Genomic DNA, 23506 nt, shown 5'->3' with positions numbered 1-23506 from the left:
GTCACAAGCTCCTTCCCAGAGCAAACCAAGCAGCTGCCTCCCTCTCAGTCTGCTCATCTGTGTCAGCACCATCCCCTCCAGGTACACATTCAGCAGACCTGAGGAGGAACGGGCATTGGCTTGGCCCAGAGCTCCTGTTCACACACAGGGACTGGGGAAGCACGTGGGTGATGTGCAGATGTGTCAGCAGTGCCAGAATCGGGTGGAATTGAGGAACTGACTGACAAGATAGAGCAATGTGGTGTCACACTCATCTGCTTCTCCATGCTGGCCAGACAGTCCTCCTCCCTACAGATCACAGCTAGGGTTAGGCATAAAGGTGTTCTTCAGACAATGAACTGGAGCCAGGGGTGTCCCCAGGCTGTCACAACGGAGATCTGATAGGTGACCCCAGTCTGAGAATGCTGTTGTGGGTGTAGTGGAGGAAATTTTGAATGCCTTCAGACCTCTTGGTTGCAAGGCAAGGAGAGTATCAGCTGTAAACAGGCAGGGCTACAGGCACAGCTGCACTGGGGAGGAGGGCTGAAAACACATTGCATCTTCCCATCCTGCTCTGGCCTTTCTCCTCAGGCACTCTTACTTATTTTTTCCCCTTTGGCCAGGGTTGGCACAAGGCTGGTACAAAGGCAAAGAACACATATGAGGTGACTCTCATTCCTAATTTCAGGGGGAATCTGGCTAGGGTATGAGCCACTCAGCAGAGCTGGTTTGCCCTGGAATATTCTATTTCATGCTAACTCAGGCAGCAAAGAACCCTCTGCCCATTTCTAACTCCAGTCAACAAGGGAGGATCCACTAAGGCTGATGAACTACTCATCAACACTTAAAGGAAAAAGCGGATTTGGTGTTTAAGGAACAACTTGAAGACAGGTATTTTGTGGTAGGGAGCTGGCTGTTTGCCCAAATTTCCACTATTAGCACATCAAGGTGGTGTTATTTGGTTGGGGAGAATGACTGCTCCAGTGAGAAACATCAGCCAATTCCCCACCTCCACCACTGCAACCCAGCATGGCTGTACCCTTGCCATACCCCCGTTTGTTCCCCAGGACCTGGGTGGAGCTATCAAACCACTTCCCACAGACTAACCAAGAGATGAGTAACACCACCTAATCCCCTAAATTATCAGATTAAATCTGTTGACATGGGAGTAGGCCAGTGCTTTCACCTTTGGTCATCATGCCCCCCTGTTGGTCCTGAGCCACAGCCAGTACCTCTCAGGTGACCGCCCCAGAAGAATGCAGAACCATTTACCCTCACAACCATGTCCCATCCTGAGCCAGACAGCTCTAGCAAAAGCAGCACCATGCACGCAATTCATCCATAAACTGCTGGAATTTGCATTCTGGTTGTGAGGAGATTATAGGGGAAAAGTCCTGCGAACAGCTGCTTTTGCTTTTTGATCTCTTGCTGGTTTTACAGCACTTGCATCTCTGTGAAAACAGAGAGAAGGACTCAGTACTTTCTCCTTAAAAGTTTTTTCCATTCTTGGTTCTTTGTTCCTGATACCACATGACCAAAACCCAAGAGAACAAGTATCTTCTCCACACCAGTGAAGAATCTAGTCACTTCTAGTTTGTACAAATAATAAAGGATTCAGAAATTCTTCTGTGAAACATGGTAGACAAAATACCCCTGTTTAGAGCAGTGGCTCAACCAACATTTTAGTCTCTTACCTTTCCTCAGGGAGAGGGAACCAGCTTTCTGCTAGGGAGTGCTGTCCTGCCAGCTACAGCCTTCCTCCTCCAAGCTGAGCCAGGCCTGGGACTGCTCCATCACGAGCTCCCCAGGACACATGGGTGAGGCTACAGTCGCACCTGGCTCTAAATATGCAGCTCACACACAGTGGGCCCTGAAATCCCTGAAGGACAAAGTCAACAGAAACAAGGACCCTTCTCATCTGGGGCAGGTCACAAACCAGAGGTGGGAAAATACAGGACCGACTTCTGGTCCTTCCAAGACAGACAGTTCTTGGGTAAGTCATCTCATCTGACTGCACCCACCTGCAAACTGAGTCACAGTGTGGCAGGGAGGGAGGCAGAGACACCGTGATGCATTGAAGCCTGTGTGCCCACAGGGAGCCTGCCAGAGGCTGCCCCAGGCACAAGGGGGCTGGAAGGGATCAATGAGGATGAATGCAATGCTGCTGCTCCTCTCCTCCAACTGCAGAGACCAGACACTGACACCAGTTTATTCTCGTTGTGCCCTGGTGGTGCATGGCTGAGTGTAGGATAAAGTCTGACAGTCAGAGATATGGAAAACTTGCTCACATTCTGAGCTCTTAGGGCTCAGCAGTTTTAACACACCCTTCTTTTTCTCCCTGACAGTGCCTCCCTCCCCCTGCCCTTTGGAAACATCCAAACTAGACCAATGTTAATAGCTGAGGTCTTTATTTAAAGTTTTTTATATACAGTAAAAGTGTCACAGATAAATCTGCGACAATCAGACAAGACAAATGTAAATCTCTCTCAACAATTAGCAGCTTAAGATCTATAAACTACAGTGTTACGTTCACAAGTGTCATTTCTGTACTTTTCAACCCGTGCAAGTGAGTTTTTCTGTTTATTTTTTTACACCTTTAAAACACACTTACAGCTAAGTCAATTGCCTACAACTATACCACCTGGCATACACAACACAGACACACAGGGTTTGTAACTCTTCAGCCACTTTCAGAATTCACTTAAAAACTGGCAAAACTACCCAATCTTGAACCCTTTGTAGCTTGGCTTCTTTTGTTATAATGACTTTTTTTTTTTTAAATTAAAAAAAATGTGTATTTTCAAGCTGACAGACAGTGCTTTCCTGTCCCAGTGTAACACATACACAAGTCAACAGTTCATCTGATCCCACCTAAGTACACATGGGATTGGAATAAACCAATAGAGTAACTGCTGGGAGCATGCTGAGTATCATTGAAACTAATGAGGCTGAGAAAAAAGAACTTTATAAAATTTTTAAAAGTAAATTTTTTTGCATCAAGATTTTCTTTCTTCTTTATATTGAAGGCAATGGGGGAAACAGATGAGGGTTCACTTGAACCCTCAAATGTTAACGAGGAGGTGCTGCTCTTGGAACTTACACAGTCCAGTATATTTTTCCCTTTTTAAGTGCCAAGGCAGTATGTGCTAAACACATCTAAGCAATTTCTGAATCACTTCGACTCCAAATACAAAATGTTTTGGGGAAACATTCGGCAACTCAGAGATGGTCACTGAAAGTTTTTATCTACAAAGGAGGCTATTAAAGGTACTCACACACGCACTCACACCCACAGCGGAAACTGTCGTCTACATGTCATCCAGAAACACTCCATCAGGAAAGCAAACACAACCATATACAAGGAAAGGGAGCTTTAAAGCTAGAATCACATTTCCAACAACATCATCATTAAGCTATCAGAAATCATCACAGACCTTCAAATTTGAAGAGGGAGGAAAACCCCAAAACGTTCTGCTAGTGCAAAAGGCAAAACACATGGCAGTTGTGTTAGGATATAAGAAGTGGATGCAGCATCATACATGACGTTACTGCAGACAACTTTCTGGAATGGAAGAAACCGTTGAGAGAGAAAGAGACAGACACTTTTTCCAGACCCATATATATATGGCCTTCACCAAAGAGTTCTGAGATGTCAGTTTCTATTAAGCCTGCACCTTCTGGCAAACGAGCAAATGGTATTTACTGAATATGACAGAGTTGAGACAATAAATGAAATTAGGATATAAAGAAGAGGGACAAACACTTCCTTAAATACTACAGACAAGTGGCACTGAGTGTCCAGAGCCACTGGCTTTTAATTCCTTCCTGCTTCGACCACATAAAAACCTACCTTAAGCAATTCTAAGTGTGAACAAAACTGAGAAAAAGAGGTACAAAGGCTGGGTTTCAGAAAAAAAGGCATCAAAGCATTTCAGTTATGTGCCAAATAAGTTCTTACTGTTATTCACACATTTGTTTCTGACAAAACCTGCATAATGGGAAGCTGATAGTTAGCCAAGGAATGTGAGTCACTAGAGAAGAGCCTCACTGGAGCCAGGAGCAAGGGAGGCAATGGCCACGTACCTCTGCTCTGGCTGTGGCACTACAGAAAGCACAAGCAATTTTGGCTTGAATCAGCTGCAAATGGCAATCTGTGTTTTAATTAGGACAGGAGCAGTATAGTGCACATGGTGACAGAGAGGTGTGCTGGGATCCCTGGGGGAAGGGCACCTGAGTTTCCTGTGACTACAGAAGAAAAGAACCTTTGGAAGAAGAAAGATGGTTGGACAGTGGAGGGCTTGCCTCTGCTGGCAGTCAAAAAACACCAAGGTATTAACCTTGTTTGAGGGAATTTCTCAGAACCTGGGACCTGAATCACAGCACAATGCCCATGTATGTGTGTGTGTGTGTGTGTATATATGATGTACATCTTTCATACATGCCTATGTATGATTTCAACTGGTTTAGGTCACTTGGGCAACATCTGGTTCCTAGAGGGAAGTTGATCCTGGAAGGAAGGAAAACAGTAAGACCTAACTAAACGCCATAAATGGTTTTGACAGAATCCTGGAGGTTTTTAGATTTCACGAAGACAAAAGATGACTCTTGGCACTTTTATGGTGAAAGGAACAGCAGTTAAAAACCAGCACAGAATGAACGCAGATTCCTCGGGGAATTCCTTGAGGGCTTCTTGCCTGTACCAACAGGTCACCAGCAATGGCACATTGCAAGGACTTGGGGTTACATTTGAAGCTGACATTTCCTTTACAGATTTGCAAAGGTGTCTGCACCAAGTGCTGGCCCCTGTGGCTGAAAAAGAGGATGGCACACCACAGACACACAAATGATCTTACCAGAGCCTGACAGGAGAAAAACTTTGGTTTCACTTTTCAGGTTTTTTTTTTTTTCTTTTCAATTAGAGCTATTTTTGAGATAACCATTCTGTTAAGTGGACTGTTGAGTCAGTATTTCTTTCCTTAAAAGAACCTGTCTTTTCCCTAGGAAGAGATGAACAGAAATTCCTTGCTCTTATCCTGAGACCAGGAATGGGAGACGACATGCAAACAAAAAATATAAGCATACTATCCTTCACATCTGGAAAAAGAAAAAAAAGCCCTGCATGACAAAAAGGTGTGGAGAAGACAGATGTTTTCCATGATGCTGCATCTGCATGCTCAGGAGGACAGATAAATGGCATATGGACAGTACTGTGTTCGACAGGCTGACACTAGAAACTACTCTCTGCCCTCCTCAGAACTGCTTCAGGACAAGACGGCTCACAATTATTCACGCATTTCTTCATTTAAAAACATCACTTCTTTATTTGAAAGAAAAAAAAAGTAATGACCCTCCCAACCCCTTCCAAAAAAACCCCCAATAATAATAATAATAATAATAATTATAATTATAATAATAATAAAAAATCCTATTAGAAACAATAAGGAAGCACTGAGAGTTTGAGTATTACACTCTTCAAGTATGCTGTTCGGATTTTTTTTAAATCTGCGAATATACATATATTAAAAAAAACCTTAAAAGTGCGACCAAGGGCTTCTGCTTAAAGATAAGTATTTCAAGGACTACTTCAAAATAGTGTAGCATGACTGTGCAGTTACTGTGTATGGCATGAGGCTTCCACTCCATACACTCAGCCAAGTTAGCCAGCCTTACAGAAAGTTACTGAAGTCAGGTTAGCACAAATGGCGAACCCAGATGCTGAGCTGGGAGAGGGATCCACACGTTGTTGTTTTTCTCTTGTTAAGGAAAGAAACCACTCAACGCATACACTTGGACATGGAATGTGAGCAGACTTCACAGTAAAAGTTTAGTGTTACAGGTTTGCTGTGGTACCATCATTCAAGGCTGTGCACTAGATTGAGCTTTGCTCATCTTAAGCTAACCACGTTCTCTTCTTCCTGACAGGTTTAGTACAGTAGTTCAAGCCACAATTTTAAATTGCCCATTGGTATGCTCCAAATTTTTTTTTTTCATTTCTTTTGTACACTTTAAAGAATCTTAAGATTTGCATCCAAAGAGAACCATGCTACATAAAAATTATCCAGGATTCTCGCCAAAAGAGTTCTTGAATAAAATCTAAAAAATACTATTGCAATGCATCTTGCAGAGAAAAAACGTTATTCTAAATGTAAACAAATTCACTCAGACACTTTAAAACTTCAGCGGAGTAGTTGCTGACTAATCTTTGCCACACTTGCTCACCAAGAGCGCCAGGAGGGAGCGGCGCAGCCCATTCCTGCCGCCATCATCTGGGGGGAGACAAGAATCGTTCCAAGTAGCCAGTGATGGCATCCCAGTGCTTCCACAAAAAGGCAATGAAAACCACTATAAATAAAGTGCTGAACGTCCTATTGCGAGTCTTCATCAGGGGCACGACACAGTTGGCCACAGTGGAAACAAAGACGAGGAGGACAGCCATGACAGCCAGCAAGATGTTGATGAACTTCCCCAGTAGATTCCTGGCCGTGGCATTCTCCAGCCCCTCCAACTGCACCACTTGCTGCTGCTGCTGCTGCAGCTCCATCTTGGAGATGCGCGTCTGGCATGCTTCCAGTGCCTCCTGTGGACAAGAGCACATATTGGGTCACTGAAGTGCACAGCTGTGACCTCACCAACTGGGCCAAGCCAGGACCACCATCCCCACACCTCACACTGCTCATGCACCGAGCTCCTGCCCTGCAGCGGGAGCAGAGAAAGCAGTGCCATATCCCACGTCCAAGGTGAGCAGCCCCTTGCCGACTGGGCACTGCAGCCTGCAATACACCACAGCACCTCATCTGCACCCGGAAGGCTCGATGTGGACATGCCAGGCTGGGCAACCCCACAGCTTCTGCCCAGAAGGGGGAGCTACCCAGCCACGTGGTCACTTCAGCTTTGGTTCCAAGAGGCCACTGAGAGGACAAAGGTGCTGTGCCTAGCCAGAAATCTTCATCCTCCTCTGGGATGTGCATTCCCAGAACCTCAAATTCCAACACCTTCCTTGCAGTCACTTGTGCTTATCTGACCCCTCTGTAGAAAACTAGGCAACCTCGCAGAAAACTACATGAAAACGTAACTACCATCAAAATATAACAAAAATAACTACCAAAGGCTCAGCTGCGTTCTGCTTGCTTAGTGAGCTGTGAGCTCAGGAAAAGGTCTGAGGGGCACAAGGGCTGGGACTGCACAGCTACCATTGCAGGAGAAAGATCTATTGCAACAAGCTGTGGCACTGGCACAGCTCCAGCTCACAATGCGAGGGCTGGGGAAAGATGTCTAGAAGGGTAAGAAGCATGACGTTTATGGAACTGCCTACAGGTAGAGGCAAAATGAAAGGAGGTGGAAGGAGAAGACTACCCTGCACAAATTCACCTCTCTAATGGCCCACTGACTTGGGGAATTTTGTCAGACCTTTTCACCAGGTTGAACCCCAGCTGGACCAACCCAACCTGCACTAAAACATCGGTGACATGCAACATGGGGCTAGGGAGAAGGAGAGAGGTTTCCAGGCAGTTAACACAAAGAGAGACTTCTGCTCTTGAAGATACAAGTCACAATATTTCCAGTAATCTTCCCTCAGAGTCACCTTTTTCAGACACATATACCAACTGCAAATATGATATACAAGTCTGCAGCAGTCTTTCCCAGACTGATCACCAAAAAAGGAACCACGACTGTTCCTCTGCAACATCAGCCCATGTTCTTAAATAGTTTTTCATACAACAAAATTTAACACTTCCTTTTTCCCCAGCACTGCTGAGGAATAGGCTGTCCCAACTTTCAAGTTTACACTAAAAGCATTGAATCATAAAGTGAAGATTAAAAAAAGCTGTTGAGAAATCCCCACTTCAATTCAATCTTCCTGCCATCTGAATTTAGAGAGGAGAACAAAACCTGACGGTTGTAACACGCCCCCAGAGGAGAGCCTCCTGTTTACACTGCCAGGGGCCATTGTACCACTGTCCACAGACACTGATTAAATTTAACTTCAAGGTCATTGTCACCTGTTACCTTTCTCATTGCATCATGTCTGTGGAGGTCAATGAAACATGAGGGCTTCTCCTTGGTTAAGACCCCTGAAAGCACAGGGCAGAATTGCTGAGCTGCCCCCAACAGCAATGACCAGGAAGAACGTTTGATGCAACAGGAGTTGCAGCTGGATCTACAGGTGTGTGAACAGCACAGCCTGCTTGGTCTCCAGAGGAAATCACCCGTCTCAAACACCTCAGGAAGAAAAAGGAAAGAACTCTTCCTACAATCTCTGCTCACACTACAAATATCTCCCATCAGCAATCAGAACTGAGATGTCTGTTAAAACTAGCACAGCAAGTACTTAAAATGGACAAGAGACTTGTTTCTGAATAGGCCTTTCTCTGTAAGGGTCAGCAGTTGCTTTGCTTTGTAGAAGGGCCTCCAACTTCAAGACCTCCGTTTCACAGCTTTTTTTACATACTAAAAGAAACTTTTCTTTTAAAAACACCTCTATGGCAGCTGGTGTGGGGTCAGTAGCTCTGACCGAGGAAGCTGTGACTGGTCCGGAGAGATGGTCCTAAAAGAGATCATCTTCCCGATGCCCGGTGTCTTCCCTCAGCCGCTGGCTGGAGGGCCTGTGCAGAAGCTGTCAGCTCTTCAGTGATTGTCAGCTCGTGATTTCAGCTCAGCTCTGCAGGGCAGCCTCCAGGCCAGACCAGAGAGAGAGACGAGAGGCCCATAGAGCTGTTCTGCACGAGGGAGCTTTATTAGTCCAGCGAAGGGGAGGCCAGGGACAAACATCTCTCTGTCTCGCAGGGGCAGAGGGCTAGCTTTATAGGGATACAGGGGGTGGGTATCAGAGGGTGAGGGCCAATGGGTTACAAAGGATCTGCATAGGGTCTCCCAGAGGATTCTGGGTTTGTCTTCTCGCCGTAACTGAAGAGTAGTTCCCTTTCCAGGGGAGTTCTGCTGGGAGGTTTAGGCACTCTCCTTATCTCAGCAGACGTCCCTCCAGGGCGGGGGCTGGGCATACCCCACACACCTCCTTATTTCTTCAAAGCCAACAGAAATAATTGTTTCCTGACTGAATGCAGGGAACACACAAAGCCATTTTTCCTTAGATGTATTACAGACCATTGCTGTAAAATTAGTGACACAGAACTACACCCCAGGGCCCATATACTGGGAGCACTACTGTAAAAAAAGTGTTTGGGTCATGGCCCACTGAGTCTCTAATGCAAAGGCCTGCACAAAGAGTGGGCTTAGGCTCCTCCCCTGCTACAACTGATTTACAAACTCTGCTCCAGCTGAGAAGCAGGTTCCCTCTGTGTGGGCCACAGCCCTGCTTTACAGAGGAGGTTACCTGGAGAGATACCTGAGGGTCAGAGATGGAATAAGGACCTTTTGGAATGCAGCAGTTTAGCAATAAAGCTACAAGGATTAAAATCAAATACTGAAGCGCAGGCGTACTTCAAAAGTGAATGAGTTCCTGAAGGGAGCAGGCAGAGGGCAGGACTTGGGTCCTTGTTTCTGTCACCCACCTGGATGTCCCGGGCTCGCTCGTAAGACTGATAGGCAATCTTTTCCTCCATGCTGGCCAGCTCCTGTTTTAAATTGAGGATCTCGTTCTGGTGGAGCTCAGTGAGGTCATTTAACTGCTCTTCAAGTCTTTCACATCTAGAAATGACAACACATGGTACAATGGCTTTAATGAGAAGAGGACGGCAAAATGACACCAGTGACAACCAAGCAATGAACACCATGGCCTGTGTACTGAAACCAGCACGGCTGCCTCAGCCAGCACACAGCATGCTCTAGCACTAATACCCTCTTGCTGGGAATTAGTCCTTTCTACCAGGTCAACTCTGTGATCCTAACCTGGAGAAAACATAAAATTACATGGTAGCTGTCAAGTGATGCAAGAAATGGAGGACAGAATGAGAACAGAGTAAGGTATTCCCCAAACTTCTGTGTAAACCAATCAGCTCCCTTCTAATACCATAAGCTCTTAAGCATTTAAGCATCTACACTTGGAACAGTAATGGGCATAAAAATGACAAGGAAATGACATGTGACTGATGCCTCACAGAACATGCTGTTACTGTCTGATCTCTGCATGAAGTCATATGGATCTTTGACTTGTTTTTCCTTTATCTCCCACGAATGATGCAACTTAACAAGCAAATACCATCATATTATTTGTAAGAAGGACACATGAATCACTAACCTGCAGGCTTATTTTTCAGTTTGCTCCTGGTGAATGGACATGGGGTAGTCCTGAGGAAGAGGGTTGCTCAAAAAAACTGAGTTACAACGATTCTGAGAGATACAGTTTTGCTTCTCCCTAAGGGAGTTTTAAATTAACTTAAATGATAGTTCTGATGGTAACAAAGGTATGGGCACAGCTATGGTGGCCACTGGGCTTTTCCCACTCTGATTTCCACTGTCTACTCGTAACAGATGGAAAAAAGCTTACCACACAGCCCTTATCATCTGAATCTTGATACTAATAACCAAGAAATTTCTAAGGAATTAACCACAGAGATAACCAAAATTTAAACAAGGCATTTTCTTCTGACTCCACCTGAATTTAATTCCTACAAAAAACCCACAATATTAATAAGCACTATTTATCGAGAATGAAGAATTTAATTGCAACTTCTGAAACTAAGACACAAATCCTGCTCCTCGTTGTTTTCAAGATTTTTTTTTGGTGTTTCAGAATCTGAAGTCAAAAGCTAGCCTTTAAAAACAGTCTTGGGGTTTTGCTTTTAACAGACAGGTATGAAGAGAATTTTCATTTATGTTCCCAAGGCAGTATTACTTTAAAGAAAGGAGGAGTCAGACACAGCATGACAATTTGCAGCAGTAAAACACATGTGGTCAACCAGCAATGAGACCAAGAAAACTGCCAGCCAACATGGCTCAGCCCAGAAAGGTCCCAGAAGAGCTGTGCAACTGTGCCAGGACACACCAGAGAAATGGTTTCCCAAGACTGACAAGGGAATGGCCATGTGAAGACTGGCTAATGAAGAAGGAGCCCAGATAATTAATACTGTCCTTTGTTCCCAACAACTTAAACCAACAACAACTTGCCAACAACCAAAAAATCACAACTAAACCCACTCCAAGCTCCAAAGGCAGCATCAATTACTTGAAATATATTCAGTTTGTTCACACATTACAAAATTGTCCAATGAGTTTACTATACAACAAGAAACGTAAGCATTTCTGAAAATAGCATGATTGTGTATTTTAACCTCCTCTCACATAAACGCCTTTTATAAAGCAGCTGTTGCCAAGCAGCTTAAATCCTATTCTCTAACAAGAAACAATTGTATTTTAATAACTTCAAAACTACCTCAATCTACAGGAAACATACGGAAACCCTGCAAATCCGTATAGTTATGAGTTTAAACAGAACATGATTAGCAGAAGGGTTGGCTCCAATCTTCCTGGCCTGAAGACTGCAGAACAACCAGCTTGTTCCCAACCCACACTTCACTCCCTGCTCAACCCCGGAACAGAGGCAGTTTGCATCCAAGAACCACCTGCGCTTCCAGAACTCACTGTGTCAGGCAACTGCTATAACTGGGTTATTTTAAAAAACGCACCCCTGTCCCCACTAACCTACCCTGACTTATTTTTGAAATGACACAGCCTCCATTCAGCTTCTTTTCACTTCTTGTCCCAATATCTACAATTTAGAAAATTAATTTTTTCCTGCTGCTTTCTATTGGTGTTCAAATTTAAAAAGCAAGGAAGGGTTTATGTGACTTAGAGGGCCCAAAACCAGGGTTTCCCTGTTGAAAGCTGGTTTGCATTTAAGTGGGAGTATTAAAGAAATAAAAGGGATAGGCCACCTGTCAAAAGGGTTAAGATGAAATACATCCCTCTAACTCATGAGTGCCAGGGTCTACTGAACAAACTAAACTTGTCTGTGATATAGCAGTGCCCTGAATAATAAATCCCACTTCATGTCATGTATGGAAAACTACTCTTTGGAGTTCAAGAACTACTTTTTTACTAGTTAAAATGTGACATTTCTCCTTAAAAGAACAAGCTCCAGCCCAGAAACTTCTCTGTGCAGCAGACCAATGCTACCCGTCACAAGTATCACAAAGATCATCAGAGCTGTTCCTATGGACACAGTAAATCGCTGGGATGCTTCATTTCAAATAGCCATGTTGGAATTCCACATGTTTTCTGAGGCTCACTGTGTGGGAATTGGGAAAGTGGTCTGAAAAAGGCTCAGAAACACAATTATGACCATCTCATTTGTAAAAAATGGTTTAAAGGCATTTTAAAGTAATAGCTGCAAAATACACAGCTAATACAGCATATGGAAGGGAAAAAAAAAGACATTTGATCTGCACTCAGTGCTATGGTGAGTAAAGAAACTCTGACCAAACTAATGCTACAAAGACCTCTGCAGTAGACTGTGAGTTTAGTACCTGTCTTCAGATGTCTCTCAAGATGGACCTTTTTCTTTTTATAGCTATGTCATACAAACTTTAATGTAATCTTTATTTGTCACTAAATACATCTTTATGCTACTGAACGCACTGCTTCCAATAGTGGAGTAAACAGCTAAAACAAGTAGTTATTTGTAGTATGCTCCAAGTCTTCTATCTAGAGGATACATGAAGGACAGAGCTTGCTCCCGACAGGGAGCATGAGCTGCTTACAACACCAACACACATCCCTGTACTTCTAGCTCTGAGACTCCCTGGAAGGAGGACAGACAGCTTTGCAGGGATGTTTTGGTGCTGTCCTGGCTGAGTGAGCACCAACATTGCCTCTGCTGCCCAGCCACACTCCAGAACAGCCTTGCCAACCCACCCAGACCTCAGAGGTTTAGCTCCTTTGATCTATTTTAAAACACATCATGAGGACAGACTGGAATGAGACAATTAGACTACATCAAAACCCAAATGGAAGAACTAGTGACCAGCCTTTTGGCTGAAGGATTTCTTCTGACAGGAGCATGGGAGACCTAAATGGCCTTTCCAAGGCTGTCAGGCTTGGGAAGAAACCCAAACCCTTACACTGATCACTCTCCAAATATGTGAGCTTATGATTTTGCCATGTACAAACAGGGTCCTAAAAGGACACACAAGATGAAAAAACTCAGCAGGAACTTTATTTCAGTCTCAACAGCACAGAAAATCCCTGCTCGTATCAGTAAACAAGTGCCACCTTCCAATGATGAGATAAGCAACAAGCCATTTCAGCGCCTGCTCCTGGTGCTGAAGAAAACAATGACAGTCAAGGTGCCATCAGACTCTTCCTTCCTCAGCGGCTCAGCCCCAGCGGAGCAGAGCGGTGCTCCAGGGCCAGCACATGCCGGGCAGCACAGCCCACCCTGGCCTCTTGCCATGCTGCTGCCAAGCCTGCACCGGGGCAGGAGAACTGGAGCAACTGGACAACTGAGTCCCTGCCTCAGAGATGGTTAGCAAACCAGCAGCCACATGGAGTGATAGACAAGATTTGGAGGCAGGGAGAGGGGAGGGAGGAGATGAAGGAGGTCATGGAAAACCTGTGAGGCAAGCCATGGCTGATAAACAGAAACTGCACAAACACAGAGGGGAAAAGAAGATCAGAACCTGCAAAACAGTAGATGATCTAAGAAAGAGGAAATGGACAAAGACCAGGTGAGAAAATGTCATGGCACGTGCCTTGTTCCAGGTACAATGCAAACACTCAGTGTCACCCGACAAGCAAAAGGCTTCTCCAAAAATGTCTTTTTTTTTAAGCTCTAACTCAACTCTGTGTTTGTTTTTGAAAGCTTCCCATAAACAGAGCAGCGTTAGGAAGTATTTACAGCTTTTAAAGCCAGTTATGATTAATCTGAATCTCCAGCCTCCCAGCATCAAACCACAACCTCCTTTCCCTTCTTTCAGTCTTTTTCTGAAGAGAGCTGAGGAGCAAGAGGGGTTCCAGTTGGGGAACAGGTGCCACCCCTCCCTGCCAAGGCAGCAGCACCCTCTGCCCTTGGACACATCACGTCACCTTCCACTTCTAGGGTGATGTTGGCTTTTATCATCGCGATGGTTCAAAATACAGAAGCTATAGAAACAAGAATCTGCATTTGATTAACCCACGAGCTCTTGCTGATCATGCAGTTACCCACACAGACAAGGGCACTGAGTGTAGTTTAACTGGTCCTCTTTAAAGGCCACACCTTTAATTAATTTGCATCAACATTCCAAATGACAGGTCTAAATTACTGTCTTAAGCTTTTGTAAGCCAGATGCAGATTCTCCCTGCTTTTCACTCCAGGCTGCCTTGGTTAGTGCTTGGGGTCTGGGCTGACCTCAGGGGAGTGCTCCGCAAAGGTTAGCAACACATGACAGATATGACTTCATGGTGTGCTAGTATGGGACCCACATGAACCTTGCCCAGAGGTGTTGGGCAGTAGCCAGCTCGTTTAGCTGACAACACACATCAGTCCCCAAGGTCTGCTACTGTATGTGTGAAACAACAACCTACACAGCAACAGACAACAGCACCTCTCTGCTGCGGAGCAGAAGATCCAGCTCCATGTCGCTTTGGGATGTGACTTGATGACACTGAGGCACTAGGAACCAAAGCTGCTGTGCTGGGTGCTGGTTTCAGTCAAACTGCTGATTGTTGCAAAGCGGGATTAGAAAGTGGTGCTGGTCTGGCTTTGTTTGCCCAAGCTCTGCAAAGCACACAGAAAGCCTGCTGTCTCTACCAGATCGTAGCAGGCTAGCCTTTTCCACAGTTTTTCCAATGATTTGGCATCAGCATGTCTAAAGAGCTGTAGGGTAACCCCATGTTACACTGCACAAACCAGTGCAGCAAGTGGCACAGGGCACTTCAGCAAGTCTGTCCACGCCTCCAGCAGCTCTGCTGTGTCTTCCAGGTTGTGTTTCACATCCTGGCAAAGTCATGAAGGCCATAAAGAACCTCATGACAACAGCCTGCTGTCCTTCACCAGAATGAGGGCTTGGGCCTTGCATTTATTATTTAAAGTTTAAGAACCCTGTTGACTTAGACTATACTGTCTTGGATGCCTGCAGAAGGGCAGCTAGTAACTCTTCCCTTCGGAGCCTGGGGTAAAGCCCTTGCTCCCAGCATGTGAGGAGGAGGATGTTAGGTGTTCTGCTGGACAGCACAGGGCAGCCTGCCAAGAGCCTCTCCCACCCAGCACCTCTCCATGGGCAGCTTTCCTCAGCAGGGCGGTGGGGGCAGCCTGCCAGGCTGCCTTCCTGAAGCCACTGTCACCTCTCCCCTGTGACTTCATCAGGGATCAGCAGTACTGCAGCAACTGTTCCACCTTTCCATTCTTTCCAGTGAGGGGAAGGCTGATGGAAACATGGGTTACCTGCTTCCAGAGCCCTATAATCTCCACGACAAGAGCACTGTCAGTATCTGACATTTAATTCAACTTCATTTCCCTGAGTGCTGCCACTGTGGGCTGAACAGAGAAGGGAAGGGATATCTTAGTTTTGGCACACGGGCAAGATCATGTCTTTTTAGAGAACCTGAAGAAAGCTGGAAAGTTTCTTTCTCTGCTAGACATGGATCTGAGTGTTGGAGAAGGCAAAGTCAAGTCATGTCCACATTAGTTCATTTGCCTTGACCCAGACCTCTTCAGGATTTTTGCAGGGCAAAGCACTGTCTGGTAACAGGAATTGCATCAATGTACTCCTGGGTTTGGGACACCTTATTAGACCTCTTTGGCTTGACTTTTTATCTTGAAAACACTTTGAAATAAACCTTTTTCCTTATTATCTCTTTCTTGTACAGAGAGGGAGATGAGCAGCAAGATAGCAATATTTATAAAAGGCAAAACTGGGAGGGAAAAGTCCTGAGAAGACCACAGAACTATCCATTTGACTCAGGCTGCTGGGAACAGCCTGCTGAGCACTACCACTCCAACTCTGGTGCTCTGCAATCACAGCATTGGATTGTGAAATGAAATACCACAGCACATACCTGTATCGCTCCTCCTGCAGGGTCTGCATTATCAGTGTGTAATCCCTCTGGTAGCGAACCTTAAGGTCCTCAAATGATTCTTCCAGTCTTGCCTGTGTCTCTCGAATTTCTTGAATCTCATGCAGTATTGCATCAAACCCTGAGCTCTGCATATCCAGAGTGTTTGTTTTGGAGCTGGAAGCTCCCACAGGGCCCCCTGTTGTGCTGTTGGCTCCCACTGAGCCTGATGTGGCACTGGAGCAATCCTCTTCACTGCCATATTTTGGGCTTGACTGAAAGTTCTGAATAACACCTAGAGCCTTGCCTCCTGTTCCATCTTCCTGGCCTTCTTCTAAGGAGTCTTTCAGATTAGCAATGTTGTCTGCACTCCCAAATTTGTTCCTTATGAGGGAGGCAATCTCCCGGGGTTTGGAAACCACAGCTCCTGCTGCTGAATGCGTGGCCTGGGAGAAACTGGAAAGCCCACCTTTTACACTGTCTACCACTCCCTCACTGAAGCCAGTGACTTTTGCTCCAACATCTTTCAAACCCTGATGCATATCCCTGAAGACATCCTTTGGCTGCCGAGGGATCCCATTCTGTTCAATCTCTCGCAGCTTTCGATGGTAATGTTCCAGTTTCTTCTGCAGCTGCAAGATGGTCTGGGCTGACTTTTGATTTTTCTTCTCAAACACTTGCTTAATGCGGGCACTCTGCTGCTTGTCTGCATTGTTGGCCAATTTCAGGTACTCTGCCACGTTGTCATCACGAGCTGTTTGCTCAATTTTGATCTGCTCTGTCAACTTCAGTATCTTCTGCTGCAGGTGTGTGATGGCCACTTTTGTCCGCTGCGGATCTGGGGTCCCGTCAACAGAGTCCGCATTGATGCTGCCATCAGTGCTGGAGGCCACGGCACTGGAGGTCTGCGCCAAGCTGCTGACTTCCAATCGCTCAATCTAAGCACAGAGAGAGAGAAACATGAGTGCTAATCAGCAGCTTCACCAACAGAAAGCCTTTCCTTCTTTATGTCAACCAACTTGGCAAATTGTAATTCTGAGAATTGTAATTCTGAAAAAAATGCACCTTTTTTCAGCTGCCCAGGGGGCAGTATAAATCAAGAGAGCTTCATGTATTCTACAGACATCTAGTAAAAGTTGAGAAAAAAGCAAAATCCCTCATACTTGACTCCACTGAATGGCCTCAAACAATTCAAAACTCAAGCACAAATGTGCAACAGGGCACCTGAGCTTAGGAGACCGAGCACTCTGAGATGTCAGTACAAGGGTAGGGGCTCAACTAGCTAGAGAGTGAAGAGACCGACAAGGTAACTGAGAGCAGAAGCCACACGGTTCAAGTGTACAGTACAGCACACCCGAGTCATTCCTAGTGTTTCACCTGTTTGAACAGCAGCAACAGCGAAACCTACCACAAAACCGATCTACTACGGTCAGTGATTTTAACAGAAAAACGGAGCCTGATAGGCACCCGCATGCATGTCTCGCCGCGGCAAACCCTGCGAGCAGGTGTCTCCGAGCGGGAGGAAAATAGCGAGTTTCAAAGGACAAACTCCACTTATGGCCAAAAAACCTAAATTAAACGCTGTTTCAGCGCAATCCAACCCGCCAAGTACCCGCCGCGAAGCCGGGAAGAACCGGGCAGGCAGGCGCGGCCGCACCGGCCGCTCCTGACCTGGGCATTCCTGCCCGGAGCCCCACACCAGGCTCCGAACCCGGCCAGCGCCGGGTCGGGGCCACAGTGGGTCCTCCGGCGAAGGAACGCCCGCGGGCCCCCCCCGCCGGCCCGGGTCCCCGCCGTACCTTGTCCCGGCGGGGCAGCAGCGCCCGCTCTCCGTGCATGACTCCCGCCGGCCGCCCGCTGCCCTTGCATGGCCGCGCGCCCGCCGCGCCTGCCCGCCCACCGCGGCCCCGGCACGGCCCGGCCCCGGCACGGCCCGGCCCCGGCACGGCCCGGCCCCGGCACGGCCCGGCCCCGGCACGGCCCGGCCCCGTCCGCCCCCTCGCGGCAGGGAGGCCTCTCCGGGCCGGGGAGCCACGGAGCCTCAGCCACATGCGTCCCGCAGGGAATCTCCATTAATGAGTTTTAAACCGAACGCGTCTTCTGGATCCCGCGGCCCCCGTCCCGGCGCGAAGCTCGTGAGCTGCCGTGACTGCTGCCCGCACGCTCCGCTCCCGCGGCTCGGCGGGGACTGGCCGGCAGCTCCCCGGGTCGTTCCACTGGAACAGTTGCCAGCTGACCCACACCTACTGCCCAGACACAGAACCACGTCCGTGTTTGTGAATATGCGCTTTACAAAACAAAAAGTGCTGCTACAGTTAACTGTACCCTCTCTCTCGATTCATCATTCCATGTTTAATGCAAAAAACCCCGCAGGCAGCAATACTGGCCGGCGCCGGGGATCAGACAGACTCCTTCCCATAACCCTAAGGTTCTCTGTTCACTATCCCATCAACAGGAAAACCAAACACCTGAGAAAGAAACTGATTCATTTTCTAGAGGAGTTCAGCTGCTGGAAACCATAGAATATAATTTCTTGGTCTGTTGTGACTCCTGAAATATCAGCTGCTCTCTTAAGAGGGTTTAGCTGTAGAAACCCTGGAGCTCTGGATAGATAAATGGAAAATTGGTGCTAAGAATTAATATTAATCAGCAGGACCAACACTATGCATGGTATCAGTACTGCACAGAGAACATGCTGTCTCTGAGATGTAGGGACATGCATTTGGAAGTAATATACATTTGTAAAGATACCTCTTCTTGGAATTTGTAATTTCATGAAGATTTTTCCAGGGCTATCTGATCAGATTTCTCCCTGTGGCCTAAACGAACACAAACACCCTGCCTGTGAAGAGCATGCCTGGCCTGGGAGCAACAGCCAGCACCCATGGCACAGCTGGTCTGTGCCTCACCCCCAGACCAGCTCTGCCAACCAGCTGCCACCCCAAGAGCAGCAGAGCACAGTGTGTCTGTGCAGTACACCAAGACAATCTTATTACTGTTAACTGTTGAGAAACCAAGGGCTTTCTCAAAAGAACACTGTCAATCCATTCGTAACAATCTCTACCTCCTCCAGAGCAAGGACATTTTAGTATTAATGGCAGATGAAGAAAACGAGAAAGATCCACAGTTTTGATACAAAACTTTCACCAATTAATTTGATAGAACTTATTTTTTCTTTTTCATAATTGATTTTCTTCTAGGCAGTGGTAAGGGTGAGTGAGTGTGGACTGACCTGGTGTCCCAGAACCAAACAACTGCTTATCACCAGTTTTTCTGCAGCCCACAGGCTCTGAGCTGAGAACTGCACAGATCAGTGTCATAGAACTACTGGGGCTTCCACATTACTTTGCAGGAAAGAGTTTCTATCAGCTTAATTTACTCCAGGTTTAGTCTAATTAGTGCATGTGTATGGATAACTACTGTAAATTACACTAGTAGTATACTCTTCCTTTCATGACACAAGTTTTGTGAGAGAAAAATTTGGTAGAAACTCTCTCTTCCCCCCTTCTAAAGTCAGTTGACTTCAGCAAATCTGCCCAGGTTATCTCCCTACACCTGTGGTAAAAAATGAACTAGAACAGCAGTAATAGAATAAACCATGTTGGGATAATTGCTTTATAATTATCAGCTGTGTGGATATTATTCTGAAATAACAGAAAGGTTCTTTCCAATTTAAAAGGAAAAGGCTGTGCAAAGTGCAGTTCTGGAACAGAACAGAGATAATTTAAGTACTTTGTCCATATCGACAAGGCTTTGTAAAGGGAAGACTCAGCACAAACTGGGTCCCTGGGAAATGCTGATGACATACTACTGAATTTGAGATGATGGTCAATCTGTCCTGGAAAGATGCTGGTAAATTAAATACTATAATGATCAATGCTTGGATAAGAATAGGGGTTACAATTCAATAGTCAATCTCCCTTGCAATACAGTTTTCCACTATATTGACAGTCCAGATTGAAGGGAGCTGCATGCCCTCCCACCAGGAGGTACACTGAGAACTGCTTTGGCACTATGCCACAAACCAGATGAAATCATGTGAGGGCCTTATGCTTTCTCTCTCTCAAGATCTTACCAAATTCTCAGCACTGTTAATGCTCTCAGGCTTTCCCTCCTGTACAAGCTTTCCAGTGTCTATTCTGCAGCACACGGCCCAAAAAAACACCTCACGATTCTGCTTTTTGGTGCTGTTGAAGATTAAACACAGCAGTTCCTTTAAAGGTATTTCGCCCTTTTAAAACTTCTCCAGTAAAAGCATATACCGGTCATTCACCAAGGAGATGGACTGCTGCTTTTAAACACTCAGGACAGCTGGCATAAACAAACAGCAGCTTTCAGAGCAAGCCTGCTGCAAGAGAGCAACTCCTGCTTCCTCCTCCCTTGACTGGAGCTTCACAAGTGTGACTGAAAATTGTGCTACTTAAAATAAACACATACAAGGCAAAGTGAGACAGGGGAGCTCAGAGTGAAGACTGCACAGCCCCAGAAGGGAGCTAAGAGCACCTGAGGTGCCTGGGTTAATCACCTTCCCAGTGACTGCACACCTGACTGGCAGCTAAAACTAACCATGAAAACATTCAGAAGTTGTTTTGCTTCCTTTTCCCTGTGCCAAAGACAATACAGTCACACAGGCAGAAAATCTGTAAGACTCATAGAGTCATAGGTTTTAGACTTCCTGTTTGGAAACACCACTCATTAACAGCATCGTTAGCGCATGGCAGGTGCAGGGATGGGCACGGGGACTTGGCCAACGCCTCCGCACTAGGTGGACAGATGGTCTCCAGCCTCAGGCAGGCAGAGGAGCAGAGACTCAAAATCTCTGATGATAGTTACAAGACAGTTGGTTTGTTAGTAAGTAAGATCTCTAATTAACACCTTACCAGAAATAAAAATCACAAGGGAGAAAAAAACCCCATCATTCTTTGTGCCTGACCACATCTGCAGAGTAACAGCCCCCCCTGGCCCCACTTCATTGGATATGCATTAAAACACCTAAGTGCACATTTGAATAAACACACAGAATTCCTGGCAGGTACAATGAAGAGATACTTAAAGATCACAAATTACTATAAGGTACCCATAACAGATTAAATGCCATCAACAGCCACAAGTCACTTCCCTGCATGCCACCTGCAGCACATGACTCTTGAAACACACGGGTCAAGGTGGCACCAGCCCCACTGTCCCATGAGCAGTCAGTGTCCTGTTCCTCTGGATCCAACACAGTCACTGTATATGGCACAACTTACCACAGGTTCCAAAGGAAACAAAAAAGTGTCACAAAGACCCCTGCCTCACTCACTTGGGTGATGTAATAAGCTCTTTATGATCTACAGCTGATTGAGAGTTAAGAGTCTGTTTTTCTAATGCTTTGCTTTTTAAAGGTTGTTGCTGAATCACAGGTCAGTTGGAGTTGGAAGGGATCTCTGGAGTTCCCCTGGTCCAACTCCCTGCTCAGGCAGGGTCATTAAGAGCCAGCTGCCCAGGACCATGTCCAGAGAGCTTTTGACTATCTCCCAGACCAGAGGTTCCACATCCTACATTTGTGGATCTGTCTGTAACAGAAAGTTGGATCTGTCTGCTGCAACACTGCCACATATCTGATACCACCAATGCTATGGATCACTATTTATTTCCAGTTGCATATTTATATGATTGCAAATCCTGTGTAACAGCATATGTAAGGGAGAACATTTCTGTTCATTCACCTCTCATCATTAAATACAGACAGAAGATCTAAATACTGCTGCACTGAACCACCCCTAGAGACAACTGCCCACTCACATGTGGTTTCATGTACTAATCCACCTTCCACCTTCCCTCAGCAAGTGCTCAGGGTGCATACACGCTCCTGCTCTGCAAAACATCTTCCTTGGCTTGACCGTCAAGAAAAAGAAAATGGAAAAACAGAACAGGTCCAGTGTGATTCCTTGTGACACACTACAGTTATCCTGCAAAACTGTACTAACCAATTGAATCTTGGAAGCGGCAGAAGCTTTGCTTTTTAACAGGCTCCAGCTACTCACCCACAGAAACCTATGGTCATCCTTGACAGCAACTGTTCTGAGCTGTCTCTAGCGTGCTCCTAAATCTAAATCCAAATCAAACCTGGCTAAGGAAAGCACACAAACAGATGGACAGTTCAAGGAAGTCTTGCTGTGTGTTTTTCACAGCACAGCTCATTGTTTAGATTATAACGGGGATTTCTGAAAGTTATACAGCCTTTGCCTATGGTCAACCCTCAAAATGGTGGGAAGATCACCCTGGCTATGGGGGAAAAAAAAAACTAGTGAGAAAACAAAAAATGAAAAATTACTCTGAAAAATATCCAAGAAAAAATTCCAGTACAATACCTTTGCCTGCCTCACACAACAGCTTGAGCAGGGAACCAGCACTGTAACACCAAGAGGAAATGGCTTTACACCTTACTCATGGTAGTTAAACAGTCATGAGTGATGATTGCTGCAACTCGAGTGCGCTGATGGTACATCTGCCAACCCAGAGCCCCATAGGCCCTGCTCTGCAGAGAGGGGAGAGGGCAGGTCCCTGCCCTGGACAGAAGCGCTGTGGGCAACCACAAAGCAGCAACATTTCACACATCTGCATGCAGTTGGGCATTTCCCTTATTTTGGGGCATCCAAGCCAAGCAGCTCCCTGCCTAACCCTGTACGGGCACAGCCTGGGGACAGCAGCTGCCTCTGGAGCCAAGGTGAGAGCTCAGTGGGAACCAAATGATAAGGTGCTTGGGGATGTTCTTACTACCTTCCCAAATGTGGTTCACCATCAGGCCCAAGCCACTCTGAACAGTGGACAGCAGAAACACCACCGGAGGGAAAGGTGACCTGGGACTGCTTCACTTGGCACTGGGGCCAAGAGCAGCATCCCCCAAGCAATGGCACAAAGCACACAAACAAACCCTCAACCACAATTTGAGATTTGGTAAAGCCAGCTGCAGGGTGACTTGCCCATGGCCTTGTACCTAACTCGATATGAAATGGAGGTGTGACTACATGTGCCACATCAAGTGCCAGAAACAGTTTAGCTTTAAAGCAGCCAGCTGTCTTTTCCTCAGAGCTGTTAGCAGCAGAAATTCTTCCCAAAGTAGACCAGTATTCAGCTGCAGCCCTCACTGGTGTCGGGGGCAATGATGGAAGATCCTGCTGCTGTACCATACTTGCTGTACCAGAGACAGCTTCTGTAATAACCAACACTACACATCCCACAGGGGAGCTCCAGCAAATTCTTGGGAGTGCAGGCCAATTGCTGGTCACAGATGCTTCCCCCACAGCATCTTGCTGTCAGTGCAGGGGAGCCCAGTGGGCTCCACATGTTCCCCCTGCTTGACTCCACCTGCCCAGGGCCCCCTGCCTCTTGGGAAGCAAATGTTTCCCTTACTACCTGGTTAAGAGGTAGCTGAAGCTACAAAGCTGACCTCCACCTTTCCCACCTGTGGTTCAGACACGTGCATCTCTGCTGCCTACCAGCCCAGAGGCAAGGAACACTGCACAAGCTATTCCCTCAAGCAGGAATGGGACATGCAGGACCAGGCACCAGCTTGGCCCACAAGTACTTATTGACATCCCGGAGATAGAACAGA

General features: G+C 46.3%; 1 protein-coding gene across 7 annotated transcripts in view; it reads right to left on the bottom strand.

The window, feature by feature from the left end:
* Positions 1 to 2370: 2370 nt before the first annotated feature.
* TMCC1 (transmembrane and coiled-coil domain family 1) overlaps positions 2371 to 23506 on the bottom strand; it is an 80786-nt gene continuing 59650 nt past the window's right edge. For 6 of the 7 annotated variants that reach the window (XM_032120564.1, XM_032120567.1, XM_032120570.1 and 3 more), the window contains 3 exons: positions 15913 to 16847; positions 9489 to 9624; positions 2371 to 6556 (listed from right to left, as the gene is read on the bottom strand). In XM_032120564.1, coding sequence (XP_031976455.1) covers positions 6242 to 6556; positions 9489 to 9624; positions 15913 to 16847 — 1386 coding nt within the window. In that variant the 3' untranslated portion in view covers positions 2371 to 6241. Of the gene's footprint in view, positions 6557 to 9488; positions 9625 to 15912; positions 16848 to 17708; positions 17800 to 23506 lie in introns of those variants that run through there. The other variant, XM_032120568.1, reaches the window with a different exon arrangement.

The sequence above is a fragment of the Corvus moneduloides genome, chromosome 11, assembly GCF_009650955.1.
Source record: "Corvus moneduloides isolate bCorMon1 chromosome 11, bCorMon1.pri, whole genome shotgun sequence".
Taxonomy (NCBI): Eukaryota; Metazoa; Chordata; class Aves; order Passeriformes; family Corvidae; genus Corvus; species Corvus moneduloides.
The sequence above is the reverse complement of the archived record's forward strand: the minus strand, read 5'-3'. Positions and strand labels throughout refer to the sequence as shown.